The 23,918-nt window shown below is 49.6% G+C and overlaps 7 protein-coding genes across 7 annotated transcripts; 4 read left to right on the top strand and 3 right to left on the bottom strand.

Annotated features, from left to right (window-relative positions):
• Positions 1 to 4,462: 4,462 nt before the first annotated feature.
• On the top strand, positions 4,463 to 9,616 carry F5B22DRAFT_638255 (uncharacterized protein; the record flags this gene model as incomplete). The annotated part of the gene is made up of 11 exons (XM_047977560.1): positions 4,463 to 4,696; positions 4,727 to 4,807; positions 4,844 to 4,888; positions 4,925 to 5,000; positions 5,034 to 5,134; positions 5,168 to 7,331; positions 8,019 to 8,069; positions 8,259 to 8,348; positions 8,416 to 8,606; positions 8,758 to 9,022; positions 9,147 to 9,616. The coding sequence occupies 11 exons, from the start codon at positions 4,463 to 4,465 to the stop codon at positions 9,614 to 9,616; spliced, it is 3,768 nt and encodes a 1,255-aa protein (XP_047828029.1).
• A 246-nt stretch (positions 9,617 to 9,862) lies between these two features.
• On the top strand, positions 9,863 to 12,175 carry F5B22DRAFT_369772 (FAD binding domain-containing protein). Its single transcript, XM_047971154.1, has 4 exons — positions 9,863 to 10,259; positions 10,351 to 10,914; positions 11,030 to 11,098; positions 11,166 to 12,175. Exons 1-4 carry the CDS (start codon positions 10,239 to 10,241, stop codon positions 11,733 to 11,735), a joined length of 1,224 nt encoding a protein of 407 aa, XP_047828028.1. The 5' UTR covers positions 9,863 to 10,238; the 3' UTR covers positions 11,736 to 12,175.
• F5B22DRAFT_369779 (major facilitator superfamily domain-containing protein) lies at positions 11,914 to 14,288 on the bottom strand. The gene is made up of 5 exons (XM_047971155.1): positions 13,788 to 14,288; positions 12,973 to 13,739; positions 12,724 to 12,841; positions 12,411 to 12,594; positions 11,914 to 12,328 (listed from the first exon to the last, which is right to left on the bottom strand). Exons 1-5 carry the CDS (start codon positions 14,052 to 14,054, stop codon positions 12,093 to 12,095), a joined length of 1,572 nt encoding a protein of 523 aa, XP_047828027.1. The 5' UTR covers positions 14,055 to 14,288; the 3' UTR covers positions 11,914 to 12,092.
• Positions 14,289 to 15,039: 751 nt separating this feature from the next.
• Positions 15,040 to 16,554, bottom strand: F5B22DRAFT_638252 (cytochrome P450; the record flags this gene model as incomplete). The annotated part of the gene is made up of 4 exons (XM_047977559.1): positions 15,040 to 15,534; positions 15,640 to 16,049; positions 16,143 to 16,430; positions 16,533 to 16,554. The coding sequence occupies 4 exons, from the start codon at positions 16,552 to 16,554 to the stop codon at positions 15,040 to 15,042; spliced, it is 1,215 nt and encodes a 404-aa protein (XP_047828026.1).
• Positions 16,555 to 18,563: 2,009 nt separating this feature from the next.
• F5B22DRAFT_618288 (uncharacterized protein) lies at positions 18,564 to 19,450 on the top strand. The gene has a single exon (XM_047975683.1). The coding sequence runs from the start codon at positions 19,036 to 19,038 to the stop codon at positions 19,216 to 19,218; it is 183 nt and encodes a 60-aa protein (XP_047828025.1). The 5' UTR covers positions 18,564 to 19,035; the 3' UTR covers positions 19,219 to 19,450.
• Positions 19,451 to 19,630: 180 nt separating this feature from the next.
• Positions 19,631 to 22,418, top strand: F5B22DRAFT_369726 (uncharacterized protein). The gene is made up of 2 exons (XM_047971153.1): positions 19,631 to 19,884; positions 19,936 to 22,418. Exons 1-2 carry the CDS (start codon positions 19,804 to 19,806, stop codon positions 22,264 to 22,266), a joined length of 2,412 nt encoding a protein of 803 aa, XP_047828024.1. The 5' UTR covers positions 19,631 to 19,803; the 3' UTR covers positions 22,267 to 22,418.
• On the bottom strand, positions 22,378 to 23,790 carry F5B22DRAFT_618286 (uncharacterized protein). Its single transcript, XM_047975682.1, has one exon. It carries the CDS (start codon positions 23,420 to 23,422, stop codon positions 22,571 to 22,573), a length of 852 nt encoding a protein of 283 aa, XP_047828023.1. The 5' UTR covers positions 23,423 to 23,790; the 3' UTR covers positions 22,378 to 22,570.
• Positions 23,791 to 23,918: the final 128 nt, after the last annotated feature.

Here is a 23,918-nt window from a genome sequence, read left to right as displayed (position 1 = left end):
ATGAAAATGCTATACCATCACATGCTTGTGCCGTTTTGTTGAGCTACCTATGCGCTACCTTCCCGTTTCAGTTCCATCATCCGTTATCAAACAGCACCGTCCCGTTGCATAGCCATGTTCTAAAACACGACGGCAATGCAGGGGAGACGAAGTTGGGGAGTTGGAGAAGCTTTCTAGAAGCTCCGCATAGGTCCCTTTACTTATGGTCAACAATACTAGTAATGACACCCTCTATTTCCTGGGAATACTGTTAAACCTAACTGAGGTCCTTTGGCTGTTACGAAAGCTACACTCATGGGAAGGAAAGTGTTGAATCATCCGGAGAGAGGTGTTGTAGAGATAGATCCCATCTACTTACTGCCGAGCACACTGGCCTCAGATTAGATGACAGAACAACAACTGGTCTCGGGGTCTGGGAAATAGTAGCGCAACTCGGGACACGGTGCTGCGGACGAGTTTTGTTCAGAGTCGAAGCAAGATGATGAGGAATGCCTATATCGGCCACGCCGGTCGCTTAGCAATCAGGTACTGAACCATCGCAAAGCTCTCAAGGAGGCTCCGAGTCGGGTGCAGTGCATCATCAGCACTAAATTTAGAGCATTGGATGGGGTCTGATGGGGAGAGGCGGGACACTGTGGAAGCCTTCTCGAATCTTGAAACGGCGATTGATCAGCAGGGATCCTAGCGCGCCGTAGCCGCCATGGGAATCTTCAACGCAACCGTCGGGAGCAAACCCGGAATTACACGAGCATGGATGGTCGCTGTACGGCCAAAGCGTTCATAGAGTGCGCCCGTAAGTACTAGAGTGAAGTGGTGTTAACTCGGGACAAGTGTATATATGTAAGACCTAGTGGTGGACGTGATGCTAGATTTGACGGGCGGCTCGGCCCCTCGATTCGCATTGTCGCATCATACTCTGTCTGGTAGGGATCATAAGATCTCTGTGTAGTGTACCATCTTGAACCTGCCGAAACTACAAAAAACCATGGATATGGATACATACCTAGGCAAGTATACACGATAGTTAATATACCAGCAGTACACTCGGAATTAAAGAACGCGCTGTAGTCTACATCACTTTTATACTTCGTAGAGGCCCGCCAATTGACTGGGTATGGTCTGAGCTGACAACTACGTGCCTCTGTACAGATGGCTAATGTAAGCTTTGCCAATCTCACCTTGACATGTGTTTTAGTTCTCCTCAGGGTTTGTGCCCTTCTCTCTCTCTCTGGTTCAAGCCATGTGTCATACTACAGCGTCATTGTGCATTCCACGTGGCTTTTGAGGCGCTCAACTTGAATGTTTACAATCAATAGGATATACCGAACAGCAACCGCCACAACGCAAGGATTTACGGGATTATTCCTTCCGGAAATAGATCTTTCGTTTTGAAGAGTCGTTACCCAGGTAGTTAGGGCAAAGAGCGGGATAGTTCCTAATATGCAGTGGTACTACAGCCCGTAGCGCTGATTCAGCGGCGTTCAGGATCCAAGTTTAGGGGTCCAGAGGAGCGTTAGGAGCAGCGATCAATGTCGGCCATGCTTATACCACATGCAGTTTTGCGCAGTTATCTACAGTACCTAGGTTAGGTAGCACTAATGAAAACTCTCAATAAAATCCGCGAGGAGGAAAGAATAGATGGGCTGTCTGATTACGTCTCAGATGAGACAATAGAGTGCGTCAGTGGCATGATCGAGTGACGTCGGGTATAAGGAACTCTACAACAGGAGGGTTATGGGGTCAGTAGTTACAGTATGACTAGGTACGATACACAACATCCTGGGTCCAGCGTTCGGCAGTCTTATTATTGTTGCTGTAAACCATGTGGCTAGGTCAAGTCCATCCAATGTCGTTGGTTGTCGAACGAGTTGCTTGCATTCGTATAACCTTCAGCCCGGAACTTCTTCAGGACAGTCTGCCTACTATGTATATACGGTAGGCAGGGGTCAAATTCTAGAAAAAGTCCAAGCCCGCTTGGCGCATCCTGGCTGATCTCCGAGCACGGGCCAGCTTACTGTCGAGCCAGTCTGTGCTCCGTGCTCCGTTCTGCCGCGCTCCAAAGCTCACAGCTCCCCGCGCGCGCCGCAGGGCGTTCCCGCATGGTGGGAGCATCCTCATCCAATGCCGACAAAGGGCTCCTACAGGTTATACTACCTCTTGCCGGATGGTCGCTTGGGACGGTTGTATAACAATATACAATAGCCACGTCGAAATGCGCATGGTACGTACTTCGTAGTAGGGAAAGCTAGGACCAAGTGATGATAAAGGATTGACTAGAGAGTTGGAGAAGGTAGGTATCGTCGTATCGATTATAACAAAGGGAGATGTGACGCATACCTACAGTATGTTCATTGTTCCAGGAAAGAAACAAAAACTGCCGCGGCCCCACGAAAGTACCATATCCCCCTACACGGTATCTTTGGTACAAGCCCAGCGCGGATGAACACGGCGATCCGCTGGGTACCGCAAGGCCACTAGCGTTGTAGATAGACTGCCCGTCCAGTCCCCAAGTCCCAAGTGGCGGCGTTCCTCTTTTCCACTTTTCCATGCCCCGGCACCCATGATCTTTCTGTAGTGGAGGAGAGACACATCCATCAGCTCAGCGTCTTGTCTCAGACAGTTTTAGCTCAACGTCGATATCCATCCTGACGACAACCCCCGACCAGAGCCCGACCAACCAATACAGGCCGCGAGCAGGCCGTGAGCAGGCCGTGAGCCTGAGGGCCTTGATTACGGATACTTTAGTCCTGCTAATCTTCGAAGCCGGAGCAAGTGCTAGACTAGCATCGATGGCAGGTAGGGCGAATAGGGCTAGCACCTGCCTTGTACCTAGCACTCTAGCACGCACTTAAGTAAGTACGTACTTAGCATGTACCTAGTAGGTAGGGTCGGTACTTACATATGTAAGTAACCTTATACCTACCGGTACCTCCCTGGCCTATGTGTAGATAGTGGCTGTAACGAGTATACATATACATTGGCAGTAGTTACCTACCTACATGTATGTACTCTCTCAGTACATACCTAACTTAAGTATGTTGGTGCGAGCAGCAAGCTCCCAGAGTTCTGTTCTAAGGATCGCTGTCTCAGGGTCGGTCATTGTATTATTATCACGGCCTCTCTCCTCCTCTCGCCTCCCATTCAGCTTCCCGGCCCATCTCACATCATCGCCAGCAAGCTAGCTACAGCTGCTGTCCATCATACGCTCGTCTTGTTACCACCTCCCTATACTACCGTAGTACCAATATACTTACTACTAAGAAAGATACATACGTTCTCTTGGGTTACCTTGTCGCACAGCTCCGCCGCTCCCGCTCAATCGACCCCCTGCTTGTCCTGCCCTGTCCTGCCCTGCTCCTCCGTACCGCTGATGTGCATGCGACAAGCTGCGCTGCATAAGTAAACGCCAAAGAAAGAAAACCGACGTCTTACCACATACTATTCAGCACACTCTGTAATTTTTTTTCCCCTTGTATTTCTCTTGGTTCCTCTTGAAAGGGGAGGGCCCTCAGCTATACCTCCATGGACCCAGCTCGGTTTTCTTTGATCATACTGCGTAGCATTACTATTCGCACAGTCGACCTTCGTTACGGCGTGACGGATTAAACTTGAGACCTGGCGGGGTCTAAATCAATCTTGGGTTCTTACTCTCTAACAGTTCCAATCCGAGCCCCTGGGCGAATCCAACGATATCGTGCCGTGCCGTTCCGTGCTGTGCCGCGCTGTGTTGTGCATACTTAGGATTATAGACAATAGGTGTTCATGGCAATTCCACCTTGGTACTCGCACGCCTAAATGAACCCAGTTTGCCTCGTGTGTCATTCCTCATTACTGGGCGTGGTTAAGACACACACACAGAGAGAGAGAGCGGTTAGATTTCTTGCTCTACTATTGTGAGTACATCTTCTCCAACGATTTGTTGGGGGCTCTATATCACCGTGCTCAGCATGGTAATTGTAATCGCACAGTCGCTAATCGGAGCTTGGTCAGTTTTGCTTTCGAAAGAGTATTGACTGAAATCGAACTCGTTCCTATCACCTTCTACGACAGTCTGTGCCCTACTACCCTCCTATCTTAGCCCCTAACAACGCCCGGTTTGTCTACGTGAACCGCTCAACGATCGAGACACGATTGATACACGAAGATCGAGTGCATCAACCAGCCGTCATTTGCGTGGGAATAGACCGCTACACCGTCGCTTCTCATATAAACCCATAGCACTTGGCGGAGTCGTTCGCATTGAGCCTCACCTTTACATCGCTAGTGGGCGGATTAAAGATCGCCGTAGGGTATAGCATGATCCATTGTCTGTCCGAGCTACATCCATTGGCCGTCTCCAATTCGCGGATAAATACACTGCCCATTTGTGATAGGAGTTACTGAAGTAACCGGGACTGAGCTTTAAACGTTTTGTTATTGAGAACTCCATAGCAGGATTGCCTATGAGGGGCTGGTGGGCAACATGAGGCGCGCAAGGACTCCCCCATCGCCCTATAGGGCTTTGGCACACCATCCCGCCAATGGCCAGCTGGCGGATTCGGCATCCTTAATCAGGTCATTCAATATTGAGACAAACCCGACACGGCCCATACGCCCCTCTCCGCTCACAGCATCAACTTTCCCAGATATGCCGCTAGATTTAGTGGACCGCATGAGATCGTTTCCCCTCTTCATGTCAGCTTCTGATGACTTCTTGGTAGCGATTGGAAAATATTTACGACCTCAGGTTCACGCGGCTCACGATCATATTCTAACCGAGGGAGACGAAGCAAAAGCTATGTACTGGCTTGTTCGTGGGGTTGTCGCTGTCACTTCTCGAGATGGAGAAGCCATTTATGCTGAGCTCAAGCCGGGATCTTTCTTCGGCGAGATCGGCGTCCTGATGAATGTACCCAGGACAGCCACGATAATTGCCAGGACCAAGTGTCTTCTTCTCGTCCTTAAAAAGGAAGATCTTCAGCTCGAGCTTCCTAAATTTCCTGATATGGATAAGGCGATCCGTCACGAGGCCCATGAACGACTGGCAATTACAGCTAAGAAGCGTCAGGAAAGCGGCCGTGGGCTTAAACTCGACAACCGCCAGAATACCGCAAGAGAAGCCATTCCCGGTGAAGTTGCGACTGGCGAAGAAGGTGTCATTAAAGACGGTGCTGCGGTGAATAACAAGAAGAGGAAGTCGCCCAGTCCGGGGGCACTTGAAGATCCAGCAGCAGGTAGCGCCCTTGGTAGCGGTGAGGTAAATGTGAGACAGACCCTCAAGGAGCTTCCTCTATTTTCCGCGCTGCCACCAGATATTCTCCACCAATTGGGACTGAGCGCTCAGCCAAAGACGTATGCCCCTTTTACGGACATAATTCGACAAGGGACGTTAGGAAACGAAATCTATTTTATAGTACGAGGCGAGGCAGAGGTGATACATGAACCACCAGACGGCCAGGTACCGAAAAGATCGAAACGGTCATCTCTTATCAGGCCACGACTAAAACAGGGCCAGTACTTTGGCGAAGTTGCCAGTCTTGGCCTGTCTCAGAAGCGAACCGCAACAGTCAGGTCAATTACCGTAGTCGAGTGCTTAATGATTCCTGGTGAAGCCCTAGATGAGCTGTGGAGGACATGTCCAAGTAGCCTGAGGGAGCAGGTCGAGGAGACGGCAAGAAATAGAATCAGAAAAGACGACAATGAAGACATCGACATGACCGACGCTGAGAGTACGGCAGGGGACTCTGCACCAGTGACGCCAGTACAGGCAAACCCCCAGGTCATCTTTACGACTCCTTCAAAGCCTGCTTCCCCTGTGAAGGATGAGTCTAAACAATTAATACCTAAAGATCCAGACCCGTATCTCAGTGTCGATATGGAGAATCTGAGGAATCGTCGGCGAGCATCTCTTGCCCCGCCTACGCCCCCTAGTGACTCTCCTGGCACCCCTTCTACTAATGGGGGACGTCCGCGCATGATCGACACAACTACACCGATTAAATTTGCGTTGCCGTCCATGTCATCTCCTGTTTCCGAGGGCCCCACAAAGAAAGCACGGCTTTCAACTAAGCCTACAACTCTCAAAGATAAAGGTGAAGGGAAAAGGTCTCTCCCTGATGATATATTGATAGCTATCTTCCAGCATCTGAACGCCGTGGACTTATTTCGTCTGAGGGGATTGTCTACTCACTGGCTCAAAGTCCTATCCACTTCACTCAAACTCTGTCACAATGTGGATTTGTCTGTTTACAATCGTCGGGTTACTGATGATATCTTGGTTAAGCGGCTAGCACCGTTCCTTGGCCATAGACCTGTCTCGGTTGATGTTAGCAATTGCTTCCACATTACAGATGAAGGATTTTCGTCGTTCTGGAGGCTTTGTGGTCGGAATGTCAAGGTTTGGAAGATGAAGTCTGTCTGGGAGGTTTCCGCCAACCAGATCCTCGAAATGAGTGACCACGCCAAGAGCTTAGAAGAAGTTGACTGGAGTAACTGTCGGAAAGTGGGCGACAACCTTTTGGCCCGCGTAGTGGGCTGGGTCGTGCCTGATCATCCTCCTCAGAAGCAAGTGATCATCTCAAGCTCAGCGGCGCGTCTAAGAAATCAGCGACAACAGGCACACGCCGTGACATTACCTCCCCCAGGAACCGTCATTGGTTGTCCTCAGCTCAAGAGACTCAATCTCTCATACTGCAAACATATCACAGATCGTTCCATGGCTCACATGGCTGCCCACGCCTCGAATCGCCTGCAATCTCTTTCACTCACGCGCTGTACATCAATTACTGACGCGGGCTTTCAGTCATGGGCGGCTTTCCGCTTCGTCAACTTATCGCATTTATGCCTTGCCGACTGCACTTATCTATCTGACAACGCCATCGTCGCACTTGTCAACGCCGCTAAATCTCTCACTCACCTTGATTTGTCTTTCTGTTGCGCGCTGTCAGATACTGCTACGGAAGTGGTCGCTCTCGGGCTACCGCGCCTGCAAGAGCTCAAAATGGCTTTTTGCGGTAGTGCCGTTAGTGATAGCAGTCTTGCCTGTATTTCTCTACATTTAAACGACCTCGAACGGTTGAGTGTTAGGGGGTGTGTACGAGTCACTGCGTCCGGCGTCGAAAGCGTCCTGGAGGGCTGCGGTCGATTAACCTGGATCGATGTGAGCCAGTGCCGCAACCTTGAGGGTTGGACCAAAGGGGGCGGCGTCACACGATGGGGATATGATGAAAGGATCGCTAGGATATCAGGCATAGACATAAAAAGCATGAGCATTATACCCCCTCGCGGCGCGCGTAATCGTCGCGCTAGGCGTCCGGTCGGTTTTGTCGTGGAAAAGGGGCCGGGCGAGCTACGTTAAGAGACGATGAAGATACATGTGGGATCTCTAGTTACGGCTCATCTATCATTGTCGCGGTTGGTATTTTTGGCTCATGGGAAGGCCTGAACTGGAAGATTTATACCCCATCTAGGCGCGTTTTGAGATAGATGATGCACAACCCCCATTTGGAAATGAGCATTATTACGTGCAATTTTTGCATACATGTACATACTCGCACAGCATTTGAAAGGCTAGGATATGATTTATGATAAGAAACTTGTACAGTGACTGACCTTTTATGTACTTTTTTTGAGTGAAGGCATTCTCGCTCGTTTGGCGTACCCCTAGAATGGGCCTAAATCTAAGACTAGGGGGTTAGCATTTTAGACTCATTAGATGACTATAACTTCTCCAATTCTTTCTATAACCTAAGTAGATAGTGAAGTCATACCGGAGATTGACCCTAAGTTGGCTTGTCCGTCCGGGGTCGGACCGCCTCATGACGGCACGTCCTCATGACGATTTCGAGCTCCACTATACTTCACAGTATTTCATCCGATTTCTCCTCATTCCGAATTGGCAGATCTACGTACACATCTGATATGTCACGTTAAGCTATCTGTGGAATTCTAGCTGCATTCTTTTTTTTTTTTTTTTTTAAAGCGCTTCGAATTGCGCCTCGACCGTCTAATTTTTTAAGGATTTGGAACGAGATTGTAAGGGGCCATGAAGCAGTGGGTTACCAACCAGGATGGCCTCGACAAGCTCCGGTGTAAGTAAAGTACTCTGGCCTGTCTCACCGCTTTGCTTGATTTTGAACAAACCCCAAACCCCCCTTATATGCTTATATTCTTAAATCCATTCGCGGCTCTAGATGTACATTTCAGAACCATGCATATTGTTCCAAATGTATGTGGGTTAAGCCTGATCAGAACGTGAGCACTAACTCCATGCTTCACAGTCGTAGATGTCCCTGAGCCATCTGGGTTGAAAGAGGGCGAGGTACTCGTCAAGATCCAAAGGGTGTCGTTGAATTATCGGGATACCGAAGGTATGTCCTCACCATGAGCGTGTTAACATAGGAAGACACAGGGAGACTGAGAATATCCTTGATGTAGTGTGTATGGGTCTTTATAGTCACCACAGGAGCATCGGCAATGACGAAGAGATTGTGCCGACGTCCGACTGCTGCGGATTGATCGTGAAGGTCGGCCCGGGCGCAACTCAGTCTGGACTCCGCGAGGGCGACCGCGTCGCTTCTATCTTCAACCAGACGCATCAGACTGGCCAGGTCGTTGAAAAGGACATGGTGAGTAACTCTGCTGTTCATAAGATTTGGACCAAGGGGACATTCACACGGAGAGGCTGTCTCCTTTTGCGTCCCAACTTGGTGCCAAAATTACGTCTATAGACTGAGCAAAACTCACTGACTGACTGATCTGGAATCGTTATATATATAGGCATCTGGCTTGGGATTACCGCTTAATGGCTGTCTGACGCAATACCGCGTCTTCCCTGCCTACGGCCTCGTCAAAGTCCCTGACTACCTCACTGACGATGAAGCCGCTTGCTTGCCCATTGCGGCCGTCACGGCATGGATGGGCATCAACTCGTTTCAGCCCATGGGCCAGCCACTTCGAGGCAAAGATAAAGTCGTCTTGCTTCAGGGAACGGGCGGTGTAGCAATTTCGGGACTGCAGACCGCGAAAGTGTTGGGATTGACGAGTATGTTACCTACCCTTTTCTCTATTATGTTAATTTCCATGTATTCTAATTTCCCCTATCCCATATTCCCCTCTAATATAGAGCTCTGTCTGCGATATGAGGCACTAAAACCAAAGCAAAACAGCAATCATCACATCGTCCTCAGACAAGAAGTTAGAACTCGCAAAGAGCCTGGGAGCCGACCACACCATCAACTACAAGACGACGCCGAATTGGGACGACACGGTCCTCGAGATCACGAAGGGTCGCGGCGCAGACGTCGTGCTCGAGTGCGGCGGCGCGCAGACGCTTAGCAAATCGTTTCGGTGCGTCGCCTTTGGCGGACTCATTAGTGCGATCGGATATCTCTCCGGCAAAGAAGACGAGGCCGGCAACAGAATCAATGCTAATGTGCTTGCGCTGATTCGCAATGTCACGTTCAAGGGTATTATAAATGGCCCTAAGGACCGCTTCGAGGAGATGTTGCGCGTGTATGAGCGCGAGAAGATCAGGCCTGTTGTCGATCGCACTTTCGAGTTTGAGAAGGCGGACGAGGCGCTGAAGTATTTGTCCAGTGGTGGACACTTTGGAAAGGTTGTTGTTAAAGTACAGTGATTAGGAACCTGGTCGCTATTACATCTCAACGCCTGTTTCTTTATTCACGTAAGTATCCAATTATGTGCGGGACTTAGGTATATTAGCACATATTTCAATATTTGATCCTTTGAAACATCTTTATTTTTAGTCGTGGTTTGTAATTTATATCAGACAATGGCCCAGAAGGATGTTTCGATAGACAGCGGCATCAAAGATGGTTAACATAGATAGGAGACCCATCACCGCGAACCTCCGATGCCTAAACCAAATGCAGCTGGCAGATAAAACGTCAAAGTAAAAACCGAGCTTCCACGACTGGAAAATGAACTCCTTTCCTGCTTACTCAGATACGTAGGTATGCGTAGTTCTCTCACCACTGCGGGGAAATTTCTCGGCTGTGGTCTAGCTAAGCACGCTTTGCGCTCGGCAGTGGAGTCACGGTAGTAGGAAGTAGGGGTAGGGTAGGAGGAGGTGGGAGAGATCCAGATACACGGGGACCAGGCAGTTTCCAATAATGCCTTAATTAACCGTGGGATAATCTATTTTATCGCCGAACGGGAATATCATGAATCTGTTTTCTTCTTCTCATTTCCAGTCTCCTCGTTTCTAAGGCTGGTTTAAAGAAGAAACTCGTATTATCATGGCGCGTCCATTCAATAAGGTAAGCTGAGCTTCTACATAGACTACAAGTAGGGTCTACTTATATGAGTAAAGACTTGTTAGTCGTCCGGATAGCTGCTGACACTCCCCAGGTTCTCATTGTCGGCGCTGGCCCGTCAGGACTCCTCCTTGCTCTCCTCTTGTCTAAACATGGGATTGCCGTGGAGATCTTCGAGGCCTCGCACGAGCTTGACAAGCAGCCTCGCGCCGCAATCTACGGATCCTCCGCGGTTCCGGAGTTGCGGCGCGCTGGTATTATTGACGAGATCCGTCGGCGGGGCATGAGCCCGACATCGGTCAGCTGGCGCCGGTGGGGTGATCACTCCGTTATCACCGGTATGGATGGATCGTCGATGGCCGACGTGAACGGCGAGGACATGCGCATGGCGTGTCTTGTTCTGGACCAGCTGGATGAGCTCATGCTCGAGGAGTTCCTCACCAAGTATAATGGCACGATACACTGGAAGCACAAGGTTACTGGTACAGGCCAGGACGATACGCAGGCGTGGATCGATGTCGACACCCCGGAGGGCCCGAAGAAGTTCTACGGCGATTACATTGTTGGGTGTGACGGCGCGGGTAGCCAGGTGCGGAAATCACTGTTTGGAGACGAGTTCCCCGGCTTTACGTGGGAGAGGCAAATTGTTGCTACGAATGTAAGTTGGAATGCAGCACTGCATCTAACTATCCGGACAATCAGAGATAGAAAAGGATAACAGAAGGGGCGGCTGCACAGGGAGCGGCTTGGGATCTATACTAATCCGCTTTTAGGTATATTATGATTTCTCCAAGTTCGGCTGGCAAGACTCAAGCTTCACGCTACATCCGGAGCACTTCTTTGTAAGTTTTGCAACTCCTGAGAGGCGACACTCATGTGCTCGGGTCTGATGCTTGATTTCTGGCGTAGATGGCCGCTAGAATTACCCCTGATGGTCTCTACCGAGTAACTTACGGTGAAAGCCCTGGGCTGTCGTGGGAGGAGATGAAGGAGCGGCAGGCGTGGAAATACGAGATGATGTTGCCGGGTCATCCTAAGCCGGGTGACTACAAGATGGTGATGATGTCGCCATACAGGATGCACCAGCGCTGCGCGCCGTCCTTCCGCGTCGGTCGGATTATGTTGGCCGCCGACGCAGCGCATCTATGCAATCCATGGGGCGGTATGGGCATCACGGGCGGCTTCGTCGACGTCGGTGGGTTATACGACTGTCTAGCTGGGATCTGGGACGGGAAGGCAGACGAGTCCATCCTAGATCTCTACAGTGAGAAGCGCATCGATAAGTGGAAGAACGTCATCAACCCGGTGTCGAGTGACAACTTCCGCCGCGTCTCGGATAGCGATCCTGACACCCTACTGGAGAGGGACCCCGTGCTGCAGGCTTGTAAGGCGGCCGAAGGCAACCCCGAGGCTCAGAAGGAAATGGCTTTGGCTTCGTTCTCTGTGTGCTATGACTTCACGCAACATTATAAGGCGTAATTTCTGTCTAAGCGTCTATGGTTTGGAATGCAGAGATCATTATGTTTTTATATCTCGCTGTACATAGGATTATGAGAGCAATCTGGCAAACAATGACGATCGCCAATATATAATATTATTCCTCATATTCATTTAGGGCCCCGAGTCTTCTTCAACTACTTTATATTTAAACAGGATCCTATTTCGCCTGAAATTGAATAATGTGAACCCATAACTTTGACGTACGTATACGCGCCTCCCATAACTGGCGAGGCGTACTCACAGTCACTCGCTCAGCAAATAGTAAATAAATGTCTCGAACGGCTGGAGGTTCTAGCCCAGCTGAGTTCTAGGTATAATTGAGAATATAATATTCGATTATAAACTTGCTTTCCCTCTCGATTCGAAGGGTAGAGTCAAGACAATGGCGCCTGCTACAAGGAACAGAGCGCCACTAACGTAGACGGGCACCGAAGTGGAAAGATCTCCGTAGATAGCAATCACGGGGGCAAAGATACCAAATATGCGATTTGAGGTGGCCGTCAGGGCATTTCCGGTTCCTCGGTCCTGGGTGGGAAATACTTCCGGTGTGAAGGCATAGAGCACGGCGTACACTGCAGTTCTCAGGGTTAGTAATCTCCGTTTTGACGGGGTAGGTCTTTTGAAGATCTACAAGGGCTGTGAGAGGTTACTGACTAATATTTGACGCGAATGAATAGGCCGAGTTCCAGCCTAGTAAAGCTACAGAGTTCGTCGCCGTGGTACTAGCAAATAGGAAAACGCCCGTGAGAACGGTGCTGACGCTTAGTGCTCCCTTTCTTCCAAAGTTTGGCAGCTCCGCCAGTCCGGCTCCAATTAGCGCGCCGGGAACGCCTAGTACCTATATTTGACAGTCATGTTAGCAACGGTGCTACCGGATTATAGTGCCAGGAATAACGAGCTTCTTTTTCTCGGAATCGTCGAGCGTGGTCCGGGGGGGGCCTAGAGGGTATCACTTCGGAGCACTCACAGCGATAATTAAGTTGTTTCTATAAGTGAGATATGTTGACCCATCACCAAAGTCAGCGCCACGAAGAGCTTGCAGGTATGGAAGGTAGGCGTGGTATAACGGGAAAGCCAGACCAATACTGTATACAACTATCGTCAGTAAGGAAATATCTCAAATTGCGCGATTAGGATCTTAAAGCAAGGAAAGGAGGAAGTGTTGTATCACTGGGCGCTTCAGGAATTTGCGACAAGTTGAATAAGATCGACTTACAGCGCCCACACAAGCATTAAAGCACCAGTGCTATATCCAAGCTTCTTCGTTGCGAAGAGAGCGCGGATATGAGATAGGTTGACACTTTCGAGTTTACGCTTGATGGCATCGGCTGCACCGGTGCGTCGTTCGTATCCTTCGGGTTCACACGCCTTAAGATGCTCGATAGTTAACCAAGACTCGGTGCCGTTGCGTCGGGCGACTTCGTGAACAATACGGACAGCCTCGTCGTCTTTACCCTTGCCCATAAGAAACTTAGGCGACTCAAAAATCTTGAAGGCAAAGAACCGGATGATAAACATGAGAAGAGTGAGTCCGCCGACGGTGACCATGAAATAACGCCATCCGATATTCTTGGACCGTGTGCAATTGGTGTCTGTGATGTCGCAGGTGAAGTTGCTCAGCAGACCCCAAGAGATCAGATTAGCAATCACCTGAGCCAAGGCCCAGTCAACGGAGAGGACCGTCAGTAGATATTGGTGCGAGGCAGGGAGAAACTCTAGGAAGATGGCAGAGTCGACTGGAAGATTGCCACCGACCCCGAAACTCCAAAGAGCCGCGAAGCTCCCTATCGCTGCAAAGTTGGGAGCACTTGCCGCGATCAAGCCCCATACCGCCGTGAGACCGAGCGTCAGGTTAAAGGCCCAGCGACGTCCGAAGATGTCACAGCCGAATCCCCAGAATATAGCGCCGGCAAGCAAGCCGATGTTTTGGGACAAGCTCAGTAGCGGTGGCTTCGGAGGGTTGAACTCGGACTTGATAGGAGTCTATGAATCGTGTTAGTATGAATACTATATCACGCCAAGTGATCATACCAGGATTAGGGATGTGACTACGGGCCAGAGGTTATCACTGGCCCAGCCGAATCCGATGACGACAAACAGTTGCCATTGATACCAGCCCATACCAATGTCCTTAATCGCTCGATTCAGCACGGCTGCCTTGCGGGCATAGGTGATATCGACCGAATCTGGCGGGATAACGGCGTCTTTCTCCAAGTCCGCAATGATTTCCTCGACAGTCGGGCCGCGCAGAGACCCCTCCCGCAGACCCGGTTTCTCATCCGCGACTAGGTTCTCCATGTTCTCGGTGGTGGGAATGAGGACCGGAAGATATCTGAATCCACAAAAAGCGGTCTGCCTATCTCTCTGTAGGCAAGACACCGAGCGGTCGCAGCGACTAGGTATCTATGAGACTATCACGAACTGATGGAGTCTCCTGGACACAGCCCGAGGTCGCATTGAGTTTATATGCAATTGTTGTCAACAGCAAAACCTTATACTAGTATAGTAAGTACAGAAAGCTTGATCGCACCTCGATACTTACTAACGAGCCTAATTTGCTACCTCTCGACGATTTTTGGCTGCCAAATGACGTGCTCTGATCTACCCTACTGCAGTAAGTGCAGGATTACATTGTGGTCCCAGCCAAGCCAACCGGTAAGTTGTCACGTAGTCCACAATCTGTCCTGTCCACAAGTAGCATGGAGAGAATTACAATTCTGAGACAAGTACCTAAAGTACGACGTAGGTAGTACGGCCTGCACAATACCTAGCATACTCGTACCATTCCCATGCTCAACTGCCATTCTAGTGGACGGTGTGTACTTAAGACCGGGCTGAATAGGCACCTTACTCTCATTTGTCGAGCCAGATCTGGGCTAGGGCGCATGCACGATGCGGCTACACTGCATACATCCTGGCCCACGACAACGGCAATGGTCAGATGGTGCTGACGGACGGGGTGAGCGGCCGGGGAACTGGGGTGATGGGGTGATCAGTGGAGGATAAACACTACTAAAAGATACTACGTGCTGCTAATCTCCTACCTCTTTGGAATTGTTGCGGGACTTAGTTGTACACCATAGTGATGAAGAAGTAAAACAAAGTAAAGTTTCTGATAACTAATCTAAAGAGCTGAATGATCTCTGTAGTGTACTGCAACTTGTTCATAGCGCTATCTTTTACTCTCTTTAGTAAGCGACCAACAAGTTAAAAAAAGACGTCAATTTACGTGATCAGACGCGTGCCTCGAACACTGTAGTAGTATACAGTGGGTGATCAATCATCAGGATGCCCTTGTATCAGGCAACTCCAACACCCAATTCTCCATATCGCTTCGACCGGAAGGTAAAAGGGTACGAGTAGCTTTCTGGAGCGTCGTGTTGTTGAAATAAATCTTCAATCCGGTCTGTCGGTCCCCAAGGCGTCGGGTGAGCTCAACAACGAGAAGTGTGATGATTCTCTCGCCAAACCCTGCCGCCGCCGGACACATGTGTCGGCCAACACCAAACGGGAAATAGCCAATCCTCTGGTAATCTAGAGTTTGACGAGTCGGCTGGAGATTGGCAGTTGGCGCAACCACATTATCTTCACGGTCTCTTTCATGGCCTCGAGGGTGGAAGCGCTGTGGATCAAACACGCCGGCGGTAGCACCCCAGACTCTAGAATCCCGGTGCCAGCGCTCTACATCGGCGGTCACAGGGTCCTTTTCGCCGCGAGGTGACACGCATAAGCGTGCTCGATAAATGCGCTTTGTCGGAGGGTATAGTCGCAGACCTTCCTGTTACCCGTCGTTAGTCGCATCTTAAAATCTTCACAGCTTCAGCACCACCAAGCTGACACTTCCTAGAGAACCGATACTGGATTGGGGGAAACTGAAACTAACCTTTGCTATGGCCAATGCTTTCATCTCAAGCTCGCCTCCCTGGCAAAAGCACTGCGGCACATTTCTAACTGCTTCCTGAAGCTCTTCAGTGGTTTTTGGATCGTCGGTCTGGTATGCTATCGACACGAATGTTAGGAGTACGACACGCCACAGCGTTTCGTAGGCCGGCATAATCAGATTCAAGGGGTTAGTGCTGGCTTCACAGGGGTACTCCGCCGGCAAGAGTATTTCGAGCGCATTATTGAGCACCGTTCGGTCGTATAGTGATGGAATGAAGTCCTTATCCTTGGACTGGACCCAAAGGCGATTGATGGCATCTGTTGCCTTTCTTGCTTCGTCGAGGTTGATCTCCAAAGGGTCAACGCCGAACAAGACATGCAGCATGACGCTGAAGCTGACGACTCGTATCACTTCCATCTGGTCAGAGTTGTTTTTGGTTGGTATCTAGGGTTGCGCAGGCGCGCAGATGTCTAGTGAATGAAAAAGGCTTCAATAATACTTACACGATGCTAGAGGCACGTATGGCAGCCCGTCCTTGAAATGCTTCAGACATAAGTCCAAGCTCGTTTGTGTTATTGTGCCAAGCTTGACCCAGTCTTCCGTTTGAATAAGACGTATCGCCTGGCTCGCCTTTTTGAGGAAGTTGCGGTGTACATACACATCACTGGTTGTGAATGAGTTCTCCAGATGAAATGCTCTGATGAGGCGGGTATTCGGGATTGCTCGAAGCTGAAGCCGGTTATGCAGATTTGTTGTGCCAGCAAAGGAAAAGTTGGCAATTGCCCGGTCTCCTAGTAAATCGTGTGGGAAAGAGACAGACGTAAAGCTCGGAAAACGAAGCCACTTATAGAATCGAAGTCGGCGTGACACCAGGAAGTAGACGCAAAGTAGACCGACAATAGAGAGAGGGTTCATTGTGAAAACTTGTGTATTGAAAAATGCAATCTAGTATGCTGAATACCACTATTTTAAGCTGTCTGCAACACGACTTATTCCTAATGGAAAGATATGATTCCTGGGTCGACATGGGCAATGGTTGTTTCCTGCTTCTTCTTGCCCATTCTCCATGGTATGACCATCTGTCTTCACGTGCAACAAAGACACCACTGCAATCCGCCACAGATTGTCTCCCACAAAAGTAGAAAATCAAAGCCTGTATACATGCGAATTTCTTGCTGCCTGGTCCTTGGTCTTCTCTTGGGTCTCAAACTGATACGCTGCTGCTAGCCGCAGCAAACTACAAACGGATTCGAGATGGCCAGCCAATGGAGTAGAACAGGAACATCAGGAGCGATACTACAACCAACTAGACTTGGGCTCTACTATTTCGTGACTACAAGATAGGAAGGTATGTGATCGCGTACCCTTAGTCTATTCTGAAATCCAGGAGGTTCACAAGGGTCGTCACTAGAACGTTCAATCCTACATTTTGTAGATGAGTATAATCAGGAACTGTGAGTGCACAATATAGCTACCAGGGAAAGCTCGCACCTAGCTCCCTGATCATGCCGAAATGCTGTTACCCTTTCACACGTCACCGTGATTGTCACCTCAAGGCGGAAACAACACGGAATATGCCAGAATGATCAATACGTGCTAAGTGGGCAAGCAATTATTATTAGTATAGTTGATTCGACGTGGACACTTCGTTAATGACCCCTTCGGGCTCATGCAGAGAGTTTTGATCCCAGACCCTTGTGGAATCTCTACCTCGCTCTACGGAGCCTACGTAAACACGGGACCCTACCTAAAGAGATATGTCAGGGAAATGGCCGTGCTCGTGGAGAAGGGGGTTACCGCTAGTCATGGAACAAACGGGCTTGGAACAGCACCATCCACGACCCGACCAAGTTCTAAGAGTGTGACGGACTTCGTTCCTGTTCCAGTTATATGCTACGCATACGACTCAGATAGCCTGAGGTTGGGATATCGTGACATCTCTTTGCAGCATAACCGCCGTCGCCACTTCAATTCACTCTTGCCTATGTTGACAGGCACCCCCTATGTTTAAAGTCAAGAATAAATCACAAAGCACCATGTGCCAAATTCCTGCATTTCTCTAGAGCTTCCGTTTGCCATTCGTGAGACTATATGGAGGGTCAGTAAGCAGGTGTCATATGTTCAGTCTCTTGGCATGGCGAATGGCCGAAGTCAGGCGAGGCTCATAATACCAACGCCGCAAGCTAACCCCCAACTACCTTGCTTTCAATTATCTCCCATCCTCGTAGTTTGTAAGACATTAGAAGCTCACATTCTGTCACGTACGACCATAGCCATCGGAAAACTCGGGATCCCGTCCGCTCTCCCATAGATAAGCCGGTATGAGCGCCAGATTAGTAGTTGGGTCGGTGACGACCAGCGAATCCCTGGTGTTGTACGTTTTTATTCTCTTTTTCGTATGCTTTCTCATTTTCTCCTCATCTTCTATATCAGTTATTTCCGGTGACGAAGAGTTCTTTGGTACTGATGATAAGTGATCCGATGTGAAGTGACAAGTCTTATCATAGTTGGCCGCCCTAAACTCGGATATTCACTCTTGAACATTATTCTGCAAAATCGAAATCATGGGTTTTATATTTCATACATCTCAACTTAGACTCCTCTCACTACCTAAGACATCATTTAGTACAATGTGAGTCCCTCTATGCGTAGTGTAGACGGAGATTGGCATTAAAGGATCATGGCTTCCTAAAGCGCATAGTCTCACAGTTCGGGAAATAAAGACATTCATCCCGCATCCACGCTAAAGATAGGCCTATTATAATTGTGTAATTGTGAGCCAAAGTTAACTCGGCTTGATTGCCTCAGTTTGAATGTAGACAAGAGCTCGTCGTTATAAATGTTACCAGCGCATATGACGTGATCCACTGCCGTTGACCTGCAAGTTGTCTCGGCCATGAAAGATGTCAAGAAGATCTAATTATCTCAATTCTCGAGGTACTTGTCCGCAATACTACCTAATTTTATGCTTGAGTATATCAGTGGTGATTCGCTGCCTCGCCCATGACATAGTCGTGACATCACGTCAATGACGTCGTTCTACAGCCGGTGTATAAGACCACGCACCCAAAACAACGTTCACAGCTTATAGTATTTCAACATTCAATTCTTCTCAATTAAGTGAGCCAGGAGCCAAATTGATACCTTGAAAACAGTAGTTTTATCTGTTGGAAACATTCACCTCGTTTGCAACGCACATATATCCAACCCTGAAAATGTCCCAAGACGCCCACCAAGGTGGTGACCTTAACGACATGGCCAAGGATGGCACCAAGAGTGAGCTCTCATCTTTCTCGTTCTAATCATTAGTATTCAGTGCTCTCGTACTCTGTATATTTGTTATTTGCAATCGGATAACGATCCTAACCGCACGCAGTCCCCGGTGATGCCGGAAAGATGAACACCATCCCGTCGAAGGCCAATCCTCAAGATGCAAAGAACGACCTAGGCAACACATCATTAGCCACTGCCGCTGACAACCCGATCGGTACAAGCGGAGACAATGAGGCTGTTTCTGCGACTGGACACTCCATACCCGACTCAGTATTTCAAAAGCCCGGGGGAAGAGGCGGCAAATAAGGCAATTGATAAAAGCGTGAATGGCGGAGGCTCCTACGATACCTGTGTATGATTTTGAGAATACGCTGAAGATGTTTTTATGGAAGGAATGAAGTCGATATGATCGTCCAGGGCTTGTTCAGCTTTTATGACTTGTACTACTTGCTGTATACCTAGAACGGAATCCAATATCAACGACCACGGCCTAAAGTGAAGTTCTAGATATGTGATATTTCGAGTTGATTCCTTTGTCTAGTCGGATATTTCTAAACATGCGAACCTAGTAGCGTAGCTGACAACGAAGTGCAGGTGCCGAATTCTTGGCAGAGCTCGCTGAGATGCGTTAGCCAATGTGACAACACAGCACCACCTTTATGCAGCATGAAGCTCGCTGTTCTTATTCGTGGCCATCCCTGCTATACCTAGGCTTCATATATTAAGTACGTTTCAAATGTACCCTGTGTCGCATCATTATCGTCGTTATTCTACTTCCTATCCCCTCATGTTACCAAGATACTCGTCTACAACCCCAGAACAAGGGCCTTGTTCCATCGTGTTATCCCAGAATAGATCAGACAATACTCATTAAGCTAGGTCAGCTCGCACATGGCGGATTCGACCTCCGCGCGGGGCGTACGGAATAGCACCCATTCGGGTCGACAAACTCGAGGTCAAGAAGCGTATCGAGTAAGCAACACATTCCCAGTTCTGCGAAAATCTGTTACTGATCTCCCTTAGGCACCTACACTATATCAATCGCGCCAAGGGATAAACAGCTATGCATCTTTGAGATCCACTGCTTCCCGCTTCTCCCTGAACGAGCAGTTCGCTGCCACTAGGCGTGAGTATGAGTTCGGATATGACGATGCGTCGTCTATATGGGAGCGAGAGACTGTCAGATCACGTCGCCTTAAAGACGAGCTCGACACCGCTAGTATTCTTGTTCCCAACGCCGAAGAGATAACGGACTCCGATCTCACACTGCCTCTCCTTAACGCTGATGACTTCTGTGATATTTTATGTGTGTCTCGCAACCCTTCAGTTGAAAGCATCCTGCAAGCCTATCTTAGGCTTTACCCTCTACTGGATCCGGAGCAGCAGCCTCCACATCAACGTCAGACTGCTGAAGCATATTCTAAGATCATACAACAAGCTATCGAAATTCTCATTGATCATCGCCAGAAGGCGCATAAAGATCCCATTCATCGGGATGCTACAGATGGCCTTGACTACGATGGCCCAGTGCTTAATCCACCAAGTCTCGCCACTCTCCATGGAGAGTCAAGTATAAACGAGTTTGGTACTAGCTTTGATGTACAAAAAGCTTTGAGAAATGAGAGACATATTTCGAAGCGGAGGAAAACCCTTCTCGAACTCGTTGATTTTGAAGTAGGCCATGCGACTTCTGTTCATTTGAGTGAGCTCGACCAGAAAATACGTCGATCAATGCAGCGGTTGAAGCACATCGCTACAAGCGGCGATAAAGCGACGGACAAGGGAGGTATGCCATTTTCGACGACAAAACACATGTGTGGTACTATTGCGACTCTTCGGGCATCCGTTTACGGCTTCCTACAAGAAGATAAGTCTGCGCTATCCCGGCTTGATCTTTACCAACCCAGCTTCCCTCGCACTTCAAATCGAGACCGGTTTGCATTGCTACAGCATGGCCGAATACGACCTTTAGTCGCCGTGACCCTGCGGCACACCATTCCAGTACCCCTATCTCATGGCGATACAACAGCCACGCTGCATACGTTGACTTCGAAGAACTGCTCGACTGAGGATGGACTGGTAGTTGAGATCGGGTCGACTATACTTCCAGATCCAGTTGGCTCTATTAGAGTCTCCCAATTCGTAGCCCTTCCTTTCGATCACTGCAAAAGCCTTTTGAGACTAGAATCAGAACAGAGTATACGAGAGAGAATGTATCCCAGGCTGGCAGCTACTATAGAGCGACCAACTGCCAGAGGTCAAATGATAGTCCATATAGCTAGCGGGGACTGGCGAAGCCAGGCAGCAGAGACGTGTCGTTATGTTGCCGATTTCGCAAGCGCCAAGCGAAAATACCTCAGCGTTGGGCCGCTCCACGACCTTCTCGATAGACTATCAACGCTGAGGCCCCCTCGAGTAGAGATTGCCTACAAGCATGGTGGCAATTTCGAGTATCGCGAATCTTACATAGCCACTGAGCGTCTCAACCAGGGCATTCGGGCCTTCGATGTCACATCGGGCAGGGATAAGAACGGTTCTTGGACTGTCGCTGCTGTGGCGGAACCTCGATACTACTCGCTCTCGGCCAAATATGCACGAGATGTCGACCCCTCTGCTCTTGAGCTTTACCAGCCCCTTTCGATATCCTCAAAACCTCATGATTTGCTAGCCACAGACGCCACCAATCCCATTAGCCGGCGGCTTCGCATGGAGGCTGAAATAGGCACAGACTGGTTCACTCCGGGCTATCTAGCTCTCCGCTGTCTCAAGCGTGCGGGACGGTTCTCTAAGGTCGGCTTCGAGATGGGGTTTAACAAATACTCCCTATACTTATCCCTGTACTGGTCACGCTTAGGTCGACGAATCAACATTCCATTCTACCTGTGCTCAGGATCCAACCTCCGCTTTAAAACCCTCCTACTGACCGCCATCCTCCCTTTTGCGGGACTCACGCTATGGGAGCTTTGGGATCGCTACCATCGCCAAAAGCGACTTCAACAGCGACTCGCCACCCTGCTAGATCACCGGTACATCCAGAAACGTCGGGACGAAGCCGACACGCTGATGACGCTCATGGCGCCCACTGTGCAGAACAGGCAGAAAATAGAGTCTGCGAGAAATGGTCTGGTGATATTGAGTGCTAAGTATGGCGTCAAGGCCCGTGATGCAGGCGAAGCGACTGCTTGGGGCGCTGCAGAGGTTGCTGATGTCACTATCCCTTTGGCGGCGCTTGTTGACCGGGGACAGTTATTCATACCTGCCGGTGTGCGGAAGAGCTATATTCTTGGATTTTGGGACCCCGAGCCGGAGGAAGAAAAGGTGTTGCATGTGCGATATTCGTTCCAAGGTAGATAGAGAAGCTACTGTTGAGGTGAGAGGAGATGATGAGCAGCTGGTCCTACCACCGCCTTGGTTGTAGATAAAGCTTGTTTATCGCGTGAATATAGTCTTTTATCAAAATGCTAATGACATATTCCAAATAATTGCTCATCACAGTATCAAGGCTCTTTGCGCTGATATAGTAGGTCTCTAAATTGTAGGAGAATGTATTGAGAAGGGTGTATCACAAAACTCAACGTTGACTCTCAAAACCACACTCACCATCTCTCATGGGTATCAACAACAAAAAGAAAACAGCTTCCCCGGAATAATCCGCCCCCTACTCCATCTCCCCCTTCGTCCTCCCAGTAACAGCCTCAACACCCCTAACCATCATCCACCCGATCATAGCAGTATGCAACCACCTCGAGACTTTTCCCTCCAGCAACGTCGGCTTTCCATCCGTCGTCCTCCAAAGCACAGTCTCATTAACAAATCTCACGACCTTCTCCCCGTTCTCTTCCCCAAGGACATACCCACAGTCCAAAACCCCCGTGACAACAGGGCCTTTCCACCCCTCAGGCGCGCTGAGATCAAGAAACACCCTCTCCCCACCCTCGCTCGCCACGCGTTCCCGCACAACATACACCCCGCAGACCCGATCCCCAGGCTGAAAACAGCACGCATCGAGATACGTCGCGGAGAACGTCTCCGCGAGCGCCGCGCCGCCGGGGAGTCGCGAGACGAGCGCTTTCATGACGAAGGCCTGCGGCGTCCACGTGAACGTGCGCATGGTAGTCCCAAGATAGGTTTCCAGAAGTCCTCTCTTGCCCTCCCCCTTTCCCTCGCGCAAACCCGGGAGCAATCTCTTCAGCGGGACATCTTCGGAAACAACGCGTTCCCGTCCGACGACGTACCGCTCCGGCGCAACATGGACATCAGAGGGTACAGCAGACGGCGCATCATCATCATCATCCTCCGTGGCTCTCAGCGGTTCAGGCGGCGAGATACGAGCCGTGGCAACCGTCCGCGTCGCGCCCTGCCGCAGGACATACGCCGCGTACGTCGCGGGGAGCAGTGCGACGACAGCGAGTAGGACGAGGCTGTTTCTCCGTGCGTCTGGACCTAATCTGGCTAATATCGAAGGTATGGGCGACATGCGGGGTATCGCGAGTGTGTTATGCAGTCCCATGGCGACGACCGATGGCTTCTTTATCTGAAGCAACTATATAAACTATTGGAATATCGAAACTGCGGCGACAGTGCCTGACGATAATAAATAATGAGAGTAAGTCGGTGCTTAAAACTCAAAGAATGGGAACCCCCGGCGGGTAAAAAGTATAGAGAATCTGGGCAGCTACGTATTTCGTATATTGCTCCAGCTAGTAGAGGGATTGCAAGTGGCTTGGCGATGTTGAGACAGACTACCTACGTGTAAGCCATCCCCGAGGAGTAAACTTTAACGAAGTTCCTAGAATTTATAATTTGTTCAATAAATTTACAAGAGAAAAGGCGCGATGTATGAGTGTCATGGTCCCAGAATCTTAGAATATATCTTCCAGACTCAGAGCCCTGCTCTAGGTATCTTATGATCGATCATGACTCATCCGCAATGCGCAACAAGGATCTATTGGAAGACCGATTAGCCTCACCAAGTTAAGCCCGCCCCGTCCTATTTCGTATCGAAA

The sequence above is a fragment of the Xylaria bambusicola genome (genome assembly GCF_022495145.1).
Source record: "Xylaria bambusicola strain CBS 139988 unplaced genomic scaffold F5B22scaffold_42, whole genome shotgun sequence".
Lineage (NCBI taxonomy): Eukaryota > Fungi > Ascomycota > Sordariomycetes > Xylariales > Xylariaceae > Xylaria > Xylaria bambusicola.
This window is presented reverse-complemented; position numbering and strand designations above follow the sequence as displayed.

Excerpts from the sequence above, each read along its gene's own strand:
- F5B22DRAFT_369772 (XM_047971154.1), top strand. The coding sequence starts at position 10,239 with ATGGCGCGTCCATTCAATAAG. Across the intron at positions 10,915-11,029 it reads GGCAAATTGTTGCTACGAAT|GTATATTATGATTTCTCCAA; the intron begins GTAAGTTGGAAT and ends ATCCGCTTTTAG. Across the intron at positions 11,099-11,165 it reads TACATCCGGAGCACTTCTTT|ATGGCCGCTAGAATTACCCC; the intron begins GTAAGTTTTGCA and ends TTTCTGGCGTAG.
- F5B22DRAFT_369779 (XM_047971155.1), bottom strand. The coding sequence starts at position 14,054 with ATGGAGAACCTAGTCGCGGATGAGAAACCGGGTCTGCGGGAGGGGTCT. Across the intron at positions 13,740-13,787 it reads TAGTCACATCCCTAATCCTG|ACTCCTATCAAGTCCGAGTT; the intron begins GTATGATCACTT and ends CACGATTCATAG. Across the intron at positions 12,595-12,723 it reads GAAACAACTTAATTATCGCT|GTACTAGGCGTTCCCGGCGC; the intron begins GTGAGTGCTCCG and ends TGTCAAATATAG.
- F5B22DRAFT_618288 (XM_047975683.1), top strand. The coding sequence starts at position 19,036 with ATGAACACCATCCCGTCGAAGGCCAATCCTCAAGATGCAAAGAACGAC.
- F5B22DRAFT_369726 (XM_047971153.1), top strand. The coding sequence starts at position 19,804 with ATGGCGGATTCGACCTCCGCGCGGGGCGTACGGAATAGCACCCATTCG. Across the intron at positions 19,885-19,935 it reads GAGGTCAAGAAGCGTATCGA|GCACCTACACTATATCAATC; the intron begins GTAAGCAACACA and ends GATCTCCCTTAG.
- F5B22DRAFT_618286 (XM_047975682.1), bottom strand. The coding sequence starts at position 23,422 with ATGGGACTGCATAACACACTCGCGATACCCCGCATGTCGCCCATACCT.